The sequence below is a fragment of the Triturus cristatus genome, chromosome 2_1 (assembly GCF_964204655.1).
Source record: "Triturus cristatus chromosome 2_1, aTriCri1.1, whole genome shotgun sequence".
In the NCBI taxonomy this organism is placed as follows: Eukaryota; Metazoa; Chordata; class Amphibia; order Caudata; family Salamandridae; genus Triturus; species Triturus cristatus.
Window position 1 is genome coordinate 364,122,769 of NC_140581.1, and position 20,074 is coordinate 364,142,842.

Sequence of the window (20,074 nt, forward strand, 5' to 3'; positions counted from 1 at the left end):
AATGTAAGGAAGATGGCTCTGCGCTTGTCCGGTGCTAACTCTTTGCTGGGAGACCAAACAAAGGAAACTCCTTTGGCTCAACCTCAACCTCTAGTGCCAACGGATCTATCAGTACTCTCCTCTCCTACTCCTGCTCCTGATCCTGCCCCTGCACTCACCAACCCCTGTATACCTGTCTCTAGATCTCTAACCGACTCAAGTAGCCTGACTACTACAGATACTCAGGAGAAAAGTTCAACATCTAATACTAATACTATTACTCCTGAGCAAACTATTCTGCCCCCTACTGTTCCAGAGCTCCCTCCTTCTGATCATACAAACCTCTCGCTCTCTTCCGATTTTGACTCTGATAGATCAGGAAAACATAGCTCTCCCCTCAATATCATTTTGCAGACCCTCTCTGCTCAACAAAGAAACACAACTACAGTTTTCCCAACTCAGAGAGGATAATGCTAAGATACAGCATTCCATTCAGGACTTAAATAAAAAGGTGGGAGGGGTAGTTCAGGACATTGAATCTCTACAGCAAAGGGTCTCCAATGTGGAGGAGACAACTGCCTGTAATCAGAGTGCGGTTAATCAATATCAGGAACAGATTGGCAAGCTACAAGACAAAGTTGAAGACATGGAAAACAGACAAAGACGCCTCAACCTAAGACTTTTTGGTATACCCGAAGGATCGGAAGGGGCTGACCCTAGGGCATATATGGTATCACTCTTTCAGAAAGCTTTCCCGGAACTCTCAGATTGGGATTGGGACTCTCAGCTTCAGAGAGTTCATAGACTCCCTTCTTTCACAGCTAATAAGGCGAATAGATTTCCTCGTCCTTTTCTGATATATTTTGGGAATTTCCTTCTTAGGCAGGCTGTCTCACTCAAAGCTAGGCCCAACTCACCTGTCACAATTAATTCTGTTACCTTCTTCGTAAGATCAGACCTTAGCAAAACTACCATGGATAGACGCTGGAGGCTACGCCAGCTCATTGATCCATTTAAGGCTTTGGGTGGCCAGGCCTTCTTACAGGAGCCTGCTCGCCTAAAAGTCATCCACGGTGGGCGGACATATGCATTTACAGACGAAAAAGAGGCAGAACAGGTTCTAACGAAATTAACACCTTAACACCTAAGAGCTGTGAATTATACTACAATCTTTCAATATATAATCAGGGGGTAAATTTAAAATTTAAAAAAAAAAAAAAAGGGGGATAGGCGCACGTGCACATTTATACACTCACACAACCATGGTATACTAATTGTAATTAAATTGCTTTAAAAGTAAGATCCAACTCTTGTTTAGCAGGTTGACTTCCTCTGCTGCTTCTCTCTTGCGCTGCCCAACCACCGGCAGCTGGGTATAAGAGGTTTTCCTCCTCTTTGGGATAGGGGTTCTCACTTGAACCTCCAAGGGTGGTCCTTTTGGGGTGGGTTTGGGGGGGATAAAAATGTTAAAATGATCAGGCTGGAGGGGAAGGCTATTTGTTACTATAATTTGTTTTTGTTGTTGCAATGCAGTATGAAAAATTATAATCAAAAACAGGCAAAGCGTTTCAACAGACTGAAATGACACACAGAATCAGATGTTTGGTTTGGAATGTATCGGGACTCAATGGCAGGAACAAGAGACGGCTTGTCTCCGAGGAGCTTAATTTGTATAAACCACAGATCGTTTTGCTCACTGAAACACATATCATCTACTCTGACCGCAAGCTTTTGGGGCAGTTAGGATACGACGTGCTTGTATGTTCAGAATGTAGTATACCAACTAGAGGTGTCGCTATTTTGGCACAGAAAAGATTAAATATAGAATTGACTAAAACAAAGGTTGATAAAGCTGGCCGTTGGGCTACGGCTCAAGTGCTCTGGGATGACAATATTTTTACCTTTTGTGTATTTTATGGGCCGAATATTGATGACCCGTCTATTCTAGATAGGTTAAATATTGAACTATTGGATACCTGTGGGGAACTTATTATAATGGGGGACTTTAATCTTATTATGGATTATAATATCGATACTACTCGACAACGAGCATTTCAGAGGATGCGCCGCTCACGAGCCGCACTTATCGAACTTGGACGTATTCATAACCTAAAAGATGTCTGGCGAACAATACATCCCTCTACTGCCGGTTTTACATACTACTCTGCCCCCCACCAACTCTGCTCAAGAATTGACATGGTTTGGGCATCAGATAATATTATAAAGAATAGCTTTATCGAGCTGCGCCCAAGAGTCACCTCGGATCACAATCCAATAGTGATATCATTTACCCCGCCACGGACCAATCGGAAACTTAGGGCATTTACTTTTCCCAGACATCTACTATCTAATACGGATTATATAACCCAACTCAAAGCACACTTACGCGAATTCATTGCTATAAATATTAATTCTGCTTCTCTAAGTATAGTTTGGGATACGGTTAAAGCCAGTATCCGTGGGTTCACACAACAGTTTGTCTTAAATCAAAACTCTTTATATAGACGTGGCTGGGCGGTTTTGAGCAACACCATAACTATGCTTGAAAACCAGTTGTCACAGGCTCTGATACAGGATGTGCCAAATATATCTGACATATGTCAAAGCTAGCTTCATCTAAGCTCAATATTAAAACTAGACTTATGGAGAAAAATCTAAATAGTTTGCAAAAATTCCATATATCTCAATACGAGAATGGGGACAAGGTGGGCAAAATTTTGGCATACAAAATTGCCGATGATAAATCTAAAACCCTTATAAAAGAAATTAAGGGCCCAAACAATTTGGTTTACACCCAACCGGAACAGATTCTCCAGCAATTCGTTGCATTTTATAGTACATTATATACTCCAGAGGAGCAACCTGAGCTGAATAAGATACAAGAATATTTAGACACTCACATAACTAAAGGAAACCAGATTGAAAACAAGGATTTGCTCTCTGAAAATATCACTGAGCAAGAGATCAGAAAAGCAATTGCTTTACTACCCCTAGGAAAAGCTGCTGGAGAGGATACTATCCCACTAGATATTTACCAAAAATGCTCGGAGGAAATTCTGCCATTACTTACTGATGTGATCAGTAATGTTGGGATAAATGGGGAGGCTCCTAAATCCTGGAATACAACCAGGATGGTCTTTTTTTTAAAAAAGGGTAAACCGGCGGATCAATGTGGGTCCTATCGACCCATCTCACTCATCAATACAGATGCCAAAATTTTTGCCAAGGTACTTGCTTCCCGACTAGCTCCACTCATTCCTCATCTGGTGTCCCCTCACCAACATGGTTTTGTTATGGGAAGAGATACTACTGCCCATATTAATATGGCCATCACCGCATTCGATGTTGCCAGGGTTGGACCCACCCCACTCGGTATGATTCTCTTGGACGCTGAAAAAGCCTTTGACCGAGTCGGGTGGGAATTTCTCTGGTCAACAATGATCACTATGGGATTCCATGGTCGATTTCTTAAATGGCTCCAGGCTTTATATAATCGTCCTTCAGCTACGCTCTGTTATGATGGGCTAACATCTTCTAGCTTCTTAATTTCTCGTGGTACTCGGCAAGGGTGTCCATTATCACCCTTGCTCTTTGCGCTATCGCTCGAACCTTTTCTCGTGGCATTACAAGCAAATCCTAATATTACCCCTTTCATACACGGTCAGAAACAACTAAAAATAACGGCGTATGCCGATGATATTGCGGTCTATTCAACCAATATTCCATCAGCTATACTGGGAATTACTGAGGAGGCTAACAAATTCGGGTCAGTCTCCGGCTATAAACTCAACTCACATAAAACACAAGTTATTCTTAACTATAAACCATCGATTCAAATAGTAGGGACTTGCAAAACAGCCACTTACCTTGGTATTAAAATCTCTTCAGATACTAATGAGATAATCAAACTTAATTATGAGACTCTTCTTAAAGAAACCGCTACAACTCTAAAAAAATGGCACAAGGTCCCCTTAAGCATGGTTGGTAGGATCAACCTAATCAAAATGAACATACTACCAAAAGTTTTATATTTATTCAGGTCCATACCTCTTCTTGTTAGTAATGCATACTTTAAACGGCTTGATGGGATCTTTAGCAGTTACATCTGGGGATACAAGAAGGCCCGCAGGTCAATTAGTCTTCTTAAACTACCTCTTAACCAAGGTGGCTTGACCTTTCCCGACTTTAGAGTATATTATTTCTCTGCTTTTTTGAGCCGTCTCCGTGGCCTGTTTATCCGCAACATACAAACGCTATACTGTTATCAATTCGCCCTCGGCGAGGACTCCAATATGTTTCTAGCCAAATCTACTGACCCAAACTATTTCAAACGGGTAAAATTTAAGACGATCAGAGACACGGTTAAAATTTGGCAACTTATTTTAGCCAAATGCAATACGTCTTTTTTCCATCCTCAACTGTCTCTATGGGCTAATCCCGGTCTTCCGGACATATTTCATGATGGTATATTTCATAAGTGGAAGGTTGCCGGAATTGAAACACTCGGTGATCTTTATGGTAATGATGGACTATTGGCCTTCGAGACACTAAGAGTAATCTTCAAATTACCTTCAGTTGCACAGTTTAAATACATTCAGATACATGATTACTTAATACGCAAAATAAAGTTACTTAAAATCGAAGATTCAGATATATGGAATTGCTTCTACACTGCTAAGGTTAGATCACTTATTAGTCTAGGCTATAAAGTTCTTACATCGTTCAAAGCGGACGACTGCGGGAAAATCGCGGATAAATGGAGCTCCCGCTTGGGGTTGAATATCACAGCTAACCAGATATCATCTTCACTTATTAGTTTTAATCGCTCGGTCCAGTCTTCCAGCTTACGTATACAACAGTATAAAACGATATTTCAGTTATATTATACTCCGGAAAAAGTTTCAAAATGGTCTAGTAATAGTTCCAGTAGCGAACGGACAAGGTGCCCCAAATGCGACCTGTTAGCTGCTAATCTCGAACACATGATGTTCACGTGTCCCCGACTCACTGAATTCTGGTCTAAAGTTAGCCAGGGTATTACGCAGATTTTGACACAACCAATTATAATAAGCTTGGCTAATGTTTTGCTTGGCATTCCCCTGCTGAATCATCCATCTTTAGCCTCACAAACTGATCTTATTAATATTTTGATTGGTTGTGCCAGACTTACTATCGCTAGGACCTGGATCTCTTGCAACCCTCCACATGTGATGGAGTGGTGGCTTCTTGTCAAAGAAATCCACACATGGAAACTTCTCTAGCTAAGATCAGAGGCCACAAATTTCTTCAAAAAACTAACAGAATCTGGGGCGCCTCAACTCTAAGTAAAGACTGAGTTTTTTTTTTGTTTTTTTTTTTCTCTTTTCTTCTCTCTCTTTCTCTCTCTGTGTTTTGTCATTGAGTTGATTCTGATAAAACTGATACGGTTGCTGATCTGTATATACATGCTCTTCTTTGTATTGCCTGTTCGATTTGATCAATGTGTTTAATTGCCTGTAATTCTAATTATTATGTGCTGTCCCGCTCTCCTGTCCTGATCTCAATAAAAAATTTCTATAAAAAAAAAAAAAAAAAAAGAGGGTATCCAGGTGCTGGCAGGGTTAAGTTGATTAGCCCAATAGCCAGGTCTTTGCTGACTTTCAGAACTCTGAAAGAGATGGAGATGTCCATAGATGACAGGGTAGCTCGTTCCATGCCTTTGCTGCTAGGTAGGAGAAAAGGTGACCACCGCATCTGTACATCGGATCTAGGGGGTGAGTTTTAGAGAAAGGGAAGCGAAGCTGAGATGGCTGATGGAAGTTCAGGAGGTGGTTCAAGTAGGCGGGTCCACAGTTGTATAGGGCCTTTTAGGCATGGGTCAGGAGCTTAATCTGGCATATTTTCTTTATAGGGTGCTAGTGAAGTTCACAGAGGTAGGGGGTGATGTGGGTTTGTTTAGGGAGATCCAAGACACCTCTGTATGGTCTTTAGTCTTTGGAGGAAGTAAGCTGCGATCCTTGCGCAGAGAGCATTGCTATATGCCAGTCAGCTGTAGAGGAGGACCTGGGTGATGGTGCACCTTGAGCTTTGGGGTAGCCATTTGAATATCTTTAAAAGCATGCAGAGAACGAAGAAGCAGGTTGAAGAGAGAGTTTACCGGAGTCTTCCTGATCAGCTTGTCCACAATGGTGCCTAGGTTCCTATTGTGGTCGGTAGGAGTAGGTTCGAGTTCTGAGGGCCACCAGGATGTGTCCCATGTGTAGCTTTTCTTTCTCAAAATCAGTACCTCTGTCTTGTTCAGCTTCAAGCAGGTGTCCTTCATTCAGATGGCAACATCAGTGATAATTGTGGAAGTTAGTGATGGTGTCAGTTGTGTCTTGGGAGAGGATGAGTTGTAAGTGATCTGCATAGGATAGGATGTTGAGTCTGGGGGGTTTGGCGATTCTGGCCAGAGGTGTCATACAAGTGCTGAAGAGGGTGGCGCTGAGCAAGGATCCTGCCGATACTCCACAGTAATTTCCTTGGATTTGAAGGTGAAGGCGAACCTTTCTGAGTCTTTCCGGTGAGGAAAGAGGCAATGCATCTGAGAGTGGCTCCTGTGATGCCTATGTTCTGCAACCTTGTGATGAGGGTGTGGTGGTAAACCATATAGAAGGCTGTCAAGAGGTCTCGGAGGATCAGAGCCACAGTCTCTCCTCAGAGGAGTAGGGCTTGGATATCATCGGCAGTCACGATGAGGGCTTTCTCATGCTGCAGAATCCGGGTTGTAAAGGGTAGAGTAGGAGGTTCTGTTACAGATATAAGGAGAGTTGTTAGCTTTTTCCAATACTTTGGCCAGGAGCAGGGAGATCCGTCGGTAGTTGTTGAGTTCACTGGCGCCAGCTGATAATTTCTTTAATAATGCATTGACGTCTGCCGATATACAGTCCTCGGGGCAGGTGGCTGTGTCATTTGAGGTGTTAAACAAGGTGGTGAGTACGTGGCCGATTCTAGCTTCACCTAGGCTGAAGATGTGGTGAGGGCATGGGTCGGTTGGGGCCCCTAAGTGACTGAGTTCATGATGGAGGAGGTGTACTGTTGGGTGAGTTTGCTCCAGTGGGGAAAGTAAGAAATCGGTAGTGGTAGCAGGGGTTTGAAGTTACTGTAGATGTTGGCAATCTTGTTGTGGAAAAGGTTTGCAACGTTGTTGCAGAGCTCCTGTAATGGGGTAATGTTACAGCTGCGAGTTTGGAAAATTCTTTAAGGTTGAAGAGTTCTTTGCTGTTATTGGAGCTTGATTCATTGGATGAGGGGAAGGCCTTTTTCTTCGATTCTTTCAACTGTCTGTGGTAAAGGTTGACGGCTATCCTGAAGGCAGTCTTGTTGGTCTTGTTCTTGCTGGTGCTCGGTTTCCTTTCCAGTTGTTTACAGTGTCGTTTAGTGGTTCTGGCAGTGTACCAGCTAGCCTGCTTGGTGAACCTTCTGTGGGTAAATCTGGTAATGCACCACAGTTCATGGGTGGATGCATGGAAACGCCCACAATCCACCCTTGGCATGCCTTCCTGGGCCAGAGTAACGCAAGGCATCGATTTCCGCTGCCTTGCTTTACTTTAGATTTATCAAGCCAAGCAGGGTCACGCAAGGCGGCCTTGCAGGGCATGATAAATCTGACACAATTATAAATATGCCCCTTGATTTGCAGGAGACCATTCTGTCCACCCTCCTGCCATATTTATCAACGGGTTGTGTCACTTTTCCACCATGCAACGTGGTGCATGCGCGATGCTACCCCAATTTATAATGCCATGCAAGGCCATTTTGTGGCAGAGTGGCTTGCTAAATCAAGAGTAACACAACACAGCACAAATTGCTGCATTACTCTGCCCCAGGAATGTGTTGCATGGGTGTTCCCACGCAACTCACATGGATTTTGACGCATTCCCAAATTTACCATTACTGGTAGACCTGGGAATGCACCAAAATGCTATGCCTTCCCAGGGGAGGTGTAACAAGGAGAAATATCTTTTTTTCTCCTTGTTACTACTTCTTTCAGACTTGGCCCTGCTCCATGGTGTGCAAAATAAAGACTGATTGGGATGCGGCACAAGGGATTACCAGTGGCTTAGATTAATTCAAGCATTCCATCCATTAGTGTTTTGTATACTTATTGCTACAGGTTGAAGCATTGAGGAGCAAGGGACCATTTGCTGCGGCCAATATGGCTAGCACATTGAGACACTGGGATGCTCTCTTAAGTCGGGATGGGAAGCTTCCGTATTCATCTGTCCCAACAGAAGAATAACTGCATGGGCATCTTGTGGCTTTAGTCCATACAGGATAAGTAACGAAAAGTTTCTTACCTGTCGGTGTAGTTTTGCAGCTTGAAGATCTTTCTGGATTCACTATGCTGTGCATTATTCCGCGATCTTGTGGTTGGGTCCGGATTCGTAGTCTTTTCTTTGTTTTTTTTTTTTTTTTTGTAGCCCAGGTGGGCGTCGACGTCCACCATTTGGTGCACCTCCCGTGACGTCGTCGTGCTTCCTGCGGAAGTCCCACCTTTGGGGCGCCATCTTCGGGTTCTTTTTTCCCTTTTTTTTTTTTTTTTTTAACCCTAGGCGATTGATTAATCCTTTTGTCCATATTTCTGTACGTTTCCACTTCTTTGATCCTATCCATTTCACCCCCTCTTCCTCCAGCCTCATCTTCCTGGCGGAGGTGGGTGGGTTCGCTAGTGAATCCAGAAAGATCTTCAAGCTGCAAAACTACACCGACAGGTAAGAAACTTTTCGTTTTGCAGCGTGAATCTTTCTGGATTCACTATGCTGTGCATAGATTTTGTAGCGGTTTTCCTACTTTTGTGGTGGCTGGGTGGAAGATGATCGCTGGTCGTTGAAAATGTGTTGTAGCACCTTCTGTCCGACCTGTGCTTCCTTATTCATTTGAATGTCCACGCAGTAGTGCTTTGTGAACGTGTGCACAGATGCCCAAGTTGCTGCGAGACAAATGTCTTGGATGGGCGTGTTTGCCAGGAAGGCAACTGTGGCCCCCTTCTTCCTTGTGGAGTGAGCTTGTGGCCCCTCCGTTAGCTCCTGTCCAGCCTGTTTGTGACAGAATTGAATAGTGAGGGCAATCCACCTAGCGATGGTGCCCTTGGTGACTGGTCTACCCATGAAGCTAGTAGCAAAGGACACAAACAGCTGCTTCGACTTCCTGAGTTCCTTGGTTCTTTCAATGTAGTGCATCACCGCTCTTCTGGCATCGAGGGTGTGCAGGGCCTTTTCTGCGTTTGTAGTCGGGTTTTGGAAGAAACCCGGTATCTGGATACTCTGATTCATGTGGAACGCCGACACTACCTTGGGCATGAAGTGTGGGTCCGTCCTCAGGACTACCCTGTCTTTGTGAATTTGAATGTAGGGCTCCTGCAGCGTTAGTGCTTGAAGCTCACTCACCCTGCGTAGTGAGGTTATGGCCACTAGAAAGGCAGTTTTCATCGTCAACATTTGTTGAGTGGCCTTGTGAATGGGTTCAAACGGCGCCTTCATGAGCTCCGTCAGAACCACGTTTAAATTCCATGCCGGCGGCGGCAACCTTTTCGGGGGTGCCATTCTTTTGGCTCCCTCCATGAATCTCTTCACCACCTGCGAGGTGAAGAAGCTTCCACCCTTCTCACCTCTGGTGTAGGCAACGATCGCTGCTAGGTGTACCCTTAAGGAGCTCGAGCAGAGGTTACTCTTTAGAAGGTGTGTGAGGTACCTCAGCACAGTTGAGTCTCTTGTCATTCTGTTTTGCAGGCCCTTTTTCCTGCACCACACCGTGAATCTCTTCCACTTTGCGCTGTAGCACTTTCTTGTAGTAGGTTTCCTTGCCTCCCGTAGCACTCGCATAGTGCTCTGAGGTAACCTTAGGTGTGCGAACTCTAGGTCTTCAGGAGCCATGCTGCTAGGTTGAGTGTCTCTGGCTCTGGGTGCAGGACCTCCCCGTTTTGCATTGAGAGCAGGTCTTTTCTCCTCTCGAACCTGTACGGTTTGCCTTGCGCCATTTCTTGAATCTGTGAGAACCATGTCTGCCTCGCCCACTGTGGAGCCACCAGGATCAGAGTCATGTTGCTGGTTCTGCACTTGTCGAGCACTCTGTGCAACAGGGGTATCGGTGGAAAGGCGTAGGCAAATGTCCTCCACCAGCTTATCCATAGGGCATTTCCCTTGGATTGCTGATCTGGTTGCCTGGACGCGAAGCTTCGGCATTTTGCATTGTGGCGTGTTGCAAATAGGTCTATTGTGGGAGTCCCCCATCTCTGGAAGATTTTCTCCGTTTCCTGGCCATTGAGCTCCCACTCGTGTGATGCTGAGGTCTGTCTGCTTAGCCAGTCTGCCTCCACATTGTCCTTCCCTGGTAGGTGAATTGCCAGTAGATCTATTTTGAGAGGTATGGCCCATCTCCAAATTTCCTGAGCTAGGGATGAGAGGGGAAACGACTGTGTCCCCCCTTGTTTGTTGATGTAGAACATCGCCGTGGTGTTGTCTGTCTGTACCAACACCCTCTGGCCGAACAGGTGTCTCTGGAATGCCTTCAGGGCTAACAGTATCGTTTTCAACTCGAGGTAGTTGATGTGGCGGACCGCGTCTTCTGGGGCCCATAGACCCCTCACTCTGAGGTTGTCCATGTGCGCTCCCCATCCCTTCTGCGATGCGTCCGTGGTAATGGTCATTGTTGGGCTTGGTGGTGTCAGGCTTCTCCCCGTTGTTATGTTGTCTCTGTTCCACCAAGTTATCTCCTCCTGCACTGCGTGCGTAACAACCACTAGATCCTCCCAACTTCCGTTTGCTTGTGACCATTGCTGTTGCAGCCATTCCTGGAATGGTCTCATGTGCAGGTGTACATTCGGCACCAGCTGGATACAGGACGCCATCATCCCCATCATCTTGCTCACCGCCCTCACTGTCAGAGCTCGCCCCTTCTGGTAGAGCTGCGTCTCCTTCAGTAGAGCATCTGTCCTCCTGTCGCTGGGCACTACTGTACTGTTGAGGGAGTTGATCTTTGCCCCCAGGAAAATCTTTACCTGTTCCGGTTCCAGCGATGATTTTCCCCAGTGGATGGAAAATCCCAGATTTGTGAGGGTGTCTGTTACGCGTTTTGCGTGCCTCTCGCACTTCTCGCGTGAGCTTGCCTTGACCAGCCAGTCGTCCAAGTATGGGTATACGTGTATTCCCTGCTTTCGTAGGTGTGCCGCTACCGCCGACAGGCATTTCGTAAAGACCCTTGGCGCAGATTTTAATCCGAAGGCCATTGTTGTGAACTGGTAGTGTTCCTGTTCGATGTTGCATCTTAGAAGGCCCTTGTGCCTTCTGTTTATTGGGATGTGAAGGTAGGCATCCTTGAGGTCCACGGTGACCATGAAGTCCCCTTCTCTTATCTGTGGCAGTACCTCCTGCAGTGAAGTCATTTTGAACCTTTGCGTTCTGATGAACTTGTTTAGGTAACGGAGGTCCAGTATGGGTCTGAGGTCTCCGTCTACCTTCGGCACCACGAAGTAGTTTGAGTAGACCCCTTTGTTGCGTTCCCTGAACGGCACCGTCTCTATGGCTCCCTTTTGTAGGAGTTTCCGCGTTTCTTCTCTGAGTATTGCCAGTTCTTGGGCCGATCTCTGCCTTCCCTTCGGCTTCCTGTTTGGAGGTCTTTTCTCCAAGTCTACGCAGTATCCGTACTGCACGATGTTCCGTATCCACTTGTCTGTGGTTATACGCCGCCACTCCTGAAGGTAGAACCTCAGCCTTCCGCCTACTGGTGACGTATGCTCGTAGGCTCTTGAATTTTCTCTTCCCCCTGATGACACTTTTTTGCGCCTCACCCTTGGGGACCTTACGAGGGTAGGCGTCTTCTTGCGTGCTGAGTCACTTCGAGGAGGGCTGATCGCCCCCTCTCCTCCTTTGGCCACGTCCGTTCCCTCTCCCGCGAAAGGACTGGCCCCGAGGTTGATATTGCCAGTTTTGCTTCTGCTGACTTTGTCCGTGACCTTCGCCCTGCTGACCTTGTTGGAACGCCTGGTGCGACGTCCCCTGTTGGCTTCCACCCCTACCGTAGGGTCTCCTCGAGGGATTTCCTCGTCTCATTCCCCTCAGCTGTAGGGCCCCCATGGACCTCGCTGTCTCGTTTTCCTTCTTGAGCTGGGTGAGCTTTTCGTCCACCGTTGCTCCGAACAGTGTCTCTCCGTTGAAGGGGGTGCCAAGGATGTTGTTCTGCACTTCCGGTTTGAATCCCGAGATTCTTAGCCATGCATGCCTCCTCTCTGTGACCCCTATGGCCATGAGTCTTGCTGAAGTCTCTGCCCCATCCAACGCCGTCTTTATACAGGAGTTGGCGATGTTCTTGCCTTCATCCACCAGGTGAGAGGCACTCTGGCGGTATTCTTCGGGGAGGTGCTTTACTAGCTCCCCCATCTCATCCCAGTGTTGGTATTGGTGTCTATTGAGGAGTGCATTCGAATTCGCCATGCGCCAGTGCATTGCGGCGTTCCTCTCGACCTTTCTGCCTGTGAGGTCGATCCTCCTGCTCTCCTTATCCGGAGGTGGCCCCGAAGTTGCTGGAACGTTGGCCCTTCTCCTGGCCGTGGAGGCTATGATGGAGTCTGCGGTGACGCTACCCTTGATGTAAGGTGGGTCCAGGGAGGAGTGCTTATATTTCTTCTCTGTCCTGGGCGTGATCGACCGGCAGGTGGCAGGCTCCTTGAAGGCTTCTCTCCCCTGGTTCATCACGCTTTGTAGCATGGGGAGGAACTGACTCCTAGTCTGGATGGGGAGCAGTGTTTCGACGAGAAAATCGGCTTTCGGCCTCTCCTCGTCGAGTTTGACGCCGAAGGCCATTGCTGCGCTCTTCACCACCATATTGTATACCCCGATGTCGTCGGGTGGCGAAGGCCTCGAGGGGTACGTGTCCACGGCCTCCTCCGGGTTTTCGGTGTCGAGATCGTGCCATTCGACGTCGTTGCTGGTAGATGCCGCCGAATCGTAGAACGACTGTTGGTCTTCTTCCTCGGCTTCTTCCTCATAATAGGGCTCCTCTTCTTCCTCGAGATCCCTTGTCAGCCCTTCGGCGTCGAACTCGCCTTCGACCTCGACGACGTCCGCCGATGAAACCGTTGGAATCTTGAATTCCTTCATCCTGGCGTCGAACTCCTTCTTCCTTTGAAGGATGTTCTCCATTTCGGCCTCGAGCCGCCTCTTCTTTTTCTCCATTTCGGAGATGCTTTCGGCGTCGACCGCGGGTCTCTTCGATGAAACTTGCGTCGACGTCGAACGTTCTTTCTGCGTCGATCGGCCAGTTTCATGGGACGATTTCGACGACCCTTGCCTTTCGGCGTCTTTCTGCCCCAGGGAGTCCTTTTGTAAGGATCCGCTTGGCCTTTTGTCCGAAGTTCCCCCTTTGGACGTCGAAGTTTTCGGCGCCGGGGCTCCCTTCGTGGACCTTGACTCAGTTTTTCTCGAGTCACCCTCGTGTTTGAGGTGTCTTTTGATTTGCGCTCGACGATTCTCTTACCTCGTCTTCTTTTTTCTTGTCGGTCTCTACGACCGTGAAGTTTTCGGCTGTCTCGGCGACGTTGTCCTCGTCGTCCGTGTCGAGGCCCAGCTCGTAGAGTGTCGGGGGTTTCCCTTTGCCATCCATGTTGGCGTTGGCTCTTCTCTGCCTCTCTCTCACTCTGAGTGTCTTCGGCGCGAAGGCTGAGCAGGCGTTGCAGTCGATACTCCGGTGATCCACCGGTAGGCAGAGGTTGCAAACCGGATGCTGGTCTTTCTGCGCGAACTTGTGGTGGCAGTTTGGGCAGAACTTGAATGGCGTCTTGTCCATTTCGCTCAGGGTCTCTGAGCGTGCATTCTCCAAGGCTGTCGAAGAAAAAAGGTTCGCTGGTCCTCTTTCTTCGCGCTCCTGATGAAATCTGTTCTATTCTTGATGTCTTCTCTTGATTCTATCGATGAAACTCGCTTTTCTTCCTTCTTCCTCCGAGTGAATTTCTGGAGCTTCCCGATGACGATCCAGACCCAACGGCGGAAAAAAGAATCTGAAGATGGCGCCCCAAAGGTGGGACTTCCGCAGGAAGCACGACGACGTCACGGGAGGTGCACCAAATGGTGGACGTCGACGCCCACCTGGGCTACAAAAAAAAAAAACAAAGAAAAGACTACGAATCCGGACCCAACCACAAGATCGCGGAATAATGCACAGCATAGTGAATCCAGAAAGATTCACGCTGCAAAACCAGGAAACCCCAATATCAGCCTTCATAGCAAGAACAAAAGTGAAAATGTCATATACATATACTATAACTGCTCTGGAATTGCAGCATATCCACTATTCCCCCAGGAATGATTCCTCAAACAACTGGAAAGAATTGGGCCTTTCATGTGATAAAACTTCCAGAAAGCCTGCCAAGACCACTTGTCAACATAAATATCATGACCTGTCAACTACTTTTAAAAATGTCAGTCATGTCGTCCAGAACGAGTGCTTATGAAAGAGAGACACTTGTCATTTGAGTGGCCATCTGGTACATTCCAGAAATTTGTGTCCATCATGTTTAACTTTTTTGGTAACAGCCTACATGTATAAAAATTAATTTATAAAGCACCACCCAACTAACAGTACTTAGAAGATGGTTCGAGTAAGTCACTGACTAAAAAGAAGTAGTATAGGAAAAGAAACCTCCCAAATAGTTTTACCAAAAAGTAATGTACCTAAACCAGTTCGGCCCAGAATTTCACAACAGTCATGGTATGCAGCAAAGCAGCCAAAAATGCTATGCAACACAGACGGGGAGAACGGATCTATGGCTCTCTCCTCCGGACACGCACCTTAGTGCTAAGGTTTGTGCGGGACTACCATAGGTTTTGTACTGGAAGGGTACCCATCAATTACAAAATACTATGCTTAGACACACTTTAAAACATTTCCTACATGAAAAGTCAATAAAGAAGGGAGAAATTCTCTTTTTAATGTCTCCTTTCAATTGGCACTAAACCCCGTCTACTATTGTTTTTAGATATGGTTTTGCATCAAAAGGAATGGGTGATAGCATGGGCACTAAGAAATGCAAAGCTTTGCATCGCACTGCTTTGCTTTACTTTCAGGGTAGCAGCGCAAAACAAGTTTTGCACTGGAAAGAGGAGAGGGGAGAAGAGTTGGCCTAATGGTTAGGGCCGTCGACCTCGAATTTGGGGAACTGGGTTAGAGTCTCAGCAATGACGCTGAACATCCTGTGATTCTGGGCAAATCACTTAATCTCCCCATGCCTAACAAAAATGAATGTGTGCCCTCATGTAACGTAACTGGTGCTATGTAAAGCGCTGTGATACCCTATTCGGGTCAAGTTCGCGCTATATAAAACTGCACAAAAAAAAGAAAGTAAATTAGCAAAAAAACATGTGCTGGTTAGCGTCACTATTGTGACGCTAACCCAGCGCAAAGTGTTTGTAAATATACCCCTTGATATCTTATCACCAGTATTTCAACGTGAATATTTCAAACTCTCTGATCACTCCAAATATGTCGAAACGCCCACGTCCTTCCAAAAACTATTCTTTTTTTTTTTATTATTATTTGGCCCTACATCACTCAAACCTTAGTTCAAAACGATCCTCGAAGATTTTAAGGTCTAGAAAATACCGGTCTCAACTTCAATAACCAAGAATATTTTAAGGGGAATGAGTTTACTTTTGGGGGACAGAACACCCCAGGGAGCTTTAACAGTTATTACTCAAAGTTTGAAATCCCTCAAATAAATGTCTCAGTTCAGAAGATCTTCCATTTGCTTGCGGAAATGTAGGCTGCATAAAACAAAAAATAGGAGACCTCAAATACAGAACAAGTCATTTACCACAACGGTGCTCTCAATACTACACTAAAGAAACCCCAAGGGGCATATCGGCAAGGGCCGGCAATAATTATCGCTCCGCACACTTAGCGCGAGGATAATTATCGCCGGCTAAGGCTGAATTTTAATCGCTGAGATAGCGTGCTATCAGCAACGCTTATCTCAACAGCGATAAAATTCCAGGCGCAAGCTGCCAAATGTGCGATTATCGCTGGAAATCCAGTGATAATCGCACAACATTTGGTGATAGCTTGTTGATAGGGCAGGACAGACTCAGCCATGATATCCACCTTCCAACGGATATCATGGCTAAGTCAGATGAAAAACAGGCGTAAGAAAAGTAGCGATAACCACGGTTAGCACTACTTTTCTTATCGCTCTGCAGGGTAGCGTGAGGCTAGATAATCTCACATTCTTTTGGGAAGGTACGCCCACTTTGTATCTCATTAGAGATGCAAAGCTGGGCGTTAAGGGGAAGGGCGCTAATGCAAGGATTCACGCGATAGCCTGACATTGCTGAAAATTTTATTGCCTTATCGCCGCTTTTCGGCCAAAAACGGACTCTAAAGCGGCGATAATTTTATAGCGCCACCTTGATGATATGCCCCCAAATGTCTTTTTCATTACTGAAAATTATACGGAATCTGATTAATCGTTCATTATTCCAACAATAACACCCTCCTTTCATTTTGCAACATAATACTTGGAATAATGCACTCCAACATGTCTCATGTAGAGTGGGAGTTTGAAGAGCAAACCAAATTAAAGGTTGGACCTACTGTAAGCATTGGGCTTGAAGACCAAAAAAAATGTTTTGAAGGTGGATGTACTATGTTTACACCACAAAAAGTCTCCTCTGAGCCTACCAAGCACAAACCAAACGGTCCATAAAAAAATGTTTCAAGGCCGGAGTAAAAATTCCTATTAAACAGACAGCACCCAAACCAAAGACTGGATATAGATACTGTAGCAATAGCCACAGCTGGTACTTGAGGATATAATGCACCCAAACTCGATCCACACCACCTGAGGCTAAAAATAAATGCAATCAGGTGCCAAATGATATTCCAACAAAATAATGTCTAAAACAATCTAATGTACTGATGTGAAACCAAACTCTTGTAACCCAGTTCTCTGTGTTCAACACTTCAAGAGCAAAATAAATTAAGTTAACGCACATAACTAAAATTTAGGAACCTTTTTACTAATCTTTCAAGGAGGGCAAAAAGCAGAGTTGCTGCGTGAAAGGGAGAGAGCAGAAATGCTACATATTTACAATGATATGGAGCATTTCTTCTCTCTCCTGGCGCTGACAAACACAAGCACCATTGCCAACCTATGCAAGGGTGCCTGCATTACAGCACAAAAACAATCATTGTAGGCATTTAAATATTTATGTGTGCTGCAAAATGCAGCACACATGAAAACACTAAATAAAGCTATCCCCGTTAGACCCCACTGGAGAAGGTGTAGCATTTTGAGGCATTCCCAAGTTTGCTAGCTTTTGTAAATGGCATTGTGCCAAAATCCATGGCTGGTTGCAGATGGAAAGCCCATGCTCCACCGTAGAACACCTCCCAAAATGTCATGCAACACAGCTCATTTCGCAGAATTACATTTCATTTTATTACAAAGCCATGCAAGACCACACAAATAAGGCCTTGTGTAGCCATGAAAGTTCCAAATAAGCCTATGCGTTGCCCTGTGCAATGCACAGGCTTAGTAAATCTAGGCCGAAGTTTTAATGTCCCTAAAACTGTACTGTGTGCATTTTTTGGACTGCTAGACCTGTGCTGACCAGAATGGCAGATTACCTATAAAAACGTCCATTGGAGAGGTATATGGGGGGGGGGGGGGGGGGGGGGGGGGGGGGGGGAAATGAAGGTAATCCCAACAGTAAGAACATAGAATCGTGATGTAGCTCCAATGGCAAGTTCTGACCCTCACTACTATATCAAATTTCCTTTTTGGGATTTACAAACTAAAGCATATTGATATTTGCTTTGTAAGAAAAAAATATTGCAAAACACTGCTTTGCATCAGGGGTTTCTATGGGTGGTACTTTGGTGTTCCTGAGCAACCACCCATGGTTTTTAACGCAGAACCCCCATCTACTAACAATAGTAGACCGGGTTTTTGCCAAATCGTAATGCCACTTGAAAGCAGACATTAAAAAGAAGAAATGTTTTATTTCTCCTAACTTTTCCCACTTTGCATGTGTGCTGCATTTAATGTTTGTCTAAGCATAGTATTTTGTACTGGAAGTATTCCCTTCCACTAGAAAACCTGATCTAGACACATGCAGACAACTTTGCATGATGCACAGGTGTATATGTGGCACTCAGTAGCCTGATTGTGCGCTGAAGCTAGAATGAGAACAGGATAGCGTCATACCTCTGTGTATATGGTGCTTTTCTGCTCTTTCCCTGTCACACAATGCAGCAACTGTGGGTTCTGCGCTACATTCTGTGACAGGTTTGTAAATGTGGACACCCGTGTCTAACAAAACAAATGTAAAGTATACTTACAATGAGTATCGCCATTACCGCTCCCTGTAGAAGGCCAGTCAACACATCACTCCAGTGGTGTTTGTAATCAGAAACTCGCGAAAGCCCTACGTAGATGGAGGATGCCACAAGTGCAAATTGAATTGTTGGACGCAATAATCTGGCCCAGTCTCCTTTCATTCTGGACTGAAGATAAAGCTGTATGGGAAAACAAACAAAATCCAATTAATTTCTATTTCCATATTCGAATGACAAATCAATATGGTGTAAAACAGTGTGCAAACACTCATCAAAATAATCTGTATCAAATATTCTGAAGACTTTCAAAGACTAGTAAAAACAAAATACATTTAACTTCTGATGGTGTACATCATATTGGTCTGTTCTTATGTGAGGAATAGAAAATGCGATTTCTGCACCTAGGATGTGATTAGACTAGCTTCTCGTTTTCTGCTCACTTCAGGGCATATTGCAAGCCAGTATCGCCACAAGAACGTCCCTTTTTTTGATGTTGCGATGGCGATACAGGCTTCACCTTATTTACAAGGATGAGTTAATCCACTTAACCCAGCTTAAAGCTCCCTTGTAAATAAGGCATCCTTTCATGCTATACTTGGCGTGAAAGAGGTGGGCAATGGGCATTGCGGTCCACATTCTGCCGAAACACCCATTGATTTTGATGCTACCCCATAATTACAAAAGTGGTTTAAATATGGGTCTGCGACAAAATTAAGACCAGGGAAAATCCACTCTTAACAGGGCGCAAAGAGGAGAAATGCTTTATTTCGAATTGCAACTTGTGTGTGCTTCACAAGGCAGCACGCATAGAAGTTATAAATCTTCATTTAAGATTGTTTAAGTGCAGGAAGGGACACCAGGCTCAGCAGTTCCATTCAGTCAAAGAGATAGGTCTTGAGGGCCTTCCTGAAGGCGTTCAGTGAGGGAGTGCGTCTGATGTTGATCGGGAGCTCGTTCCAGGTCTTGGCCGCAATGTAGGAGAAGGCTCTTACTCTTGTTATAGCTCCGCAAGGTAGGAGAAGGCTCTCCCTCCTGTTATAGCTCTGCGGATGTGTGAGGTTTTGGCCAGGGCAAGGTTGGTGGATCGGAGGTATCTTTTGGGTACGTGGAAGGTGATTCTCTCGTTGAGGTATTGGGGTCCGGTGTTGTGGAGGCATTTGTAAGTGTGGGTGAGTATCTTGAAAGTGACTTCTCAACGGGGAGCCAGTGAAGGTTCCATAGATGCTGGCTGATTATCTCATGTCGAGGGATGCCAAGGATGAGTCTGGCTGCGATGTTCTGTATTGTCTGGAGCTTGCGGAGTAGAGACTGGTTGATACCAGCGTAGAGGGAGTTTCTGTAATCCAGTCTGCTGGTTATGAGTGCGTGAGTGACTGTCTTCCTTGACTCGGGGAGGGGGTGGGGTGTGGCCTTGGTCGAGGAGGGTGCGGATGTAGTCTGTGGCGGCGAGTAGGGCGCTCTCGGTGCTGTGGTTGCTGCGGAATCCAAATAGGGTGGGGTCGAGGATGGAGTGGTCATCGATGAATCTTATTAACTGTGCGTTGACGGTCTTCGCGGCGACTTTTGCCGCGAAGGGGAGGAGAGATGGGTCGGTAGTTCTTAAGGTCCGTGGGAATCTGCTGAGGGCTTCATAAGCAGGGGGTCTGACTTCTGCGTGTTTCCAGTCGTCGGGGAAGGTGCTGGTCTTGAAGGTGGGGTTGATGGTGCGTCGTAATACTGGTGCAATAGCGGCTCTGTGGTAGATGTGCAG

General features: G+C 45.9%; 1 protein-coding gene across 2 annotated transcripts in view; it reads right to left on the reverse strand.

The window, feature by feature from the left end:
* PLPP1 (phospholipid phosphatase 1) overlaps positions 1-20,074 on the reverse strand; it is a 308,844-nt gene that overhangs the window by 8,564 nt on the left and 280,206 nt on the right. For both annotated transcript variants that reach the window (XM_085631308.1, XM_085631307.1), the window contains exon 5: positions 18,328-18,504. In XM_085631308.1, the coding sequence (XP_085487434.1) occupies positions 18,328-18,504 (177 nt within the window). The remainder of the gene's footprint in view (positions 1-18,327; positions 18,505-20,074) is intronic.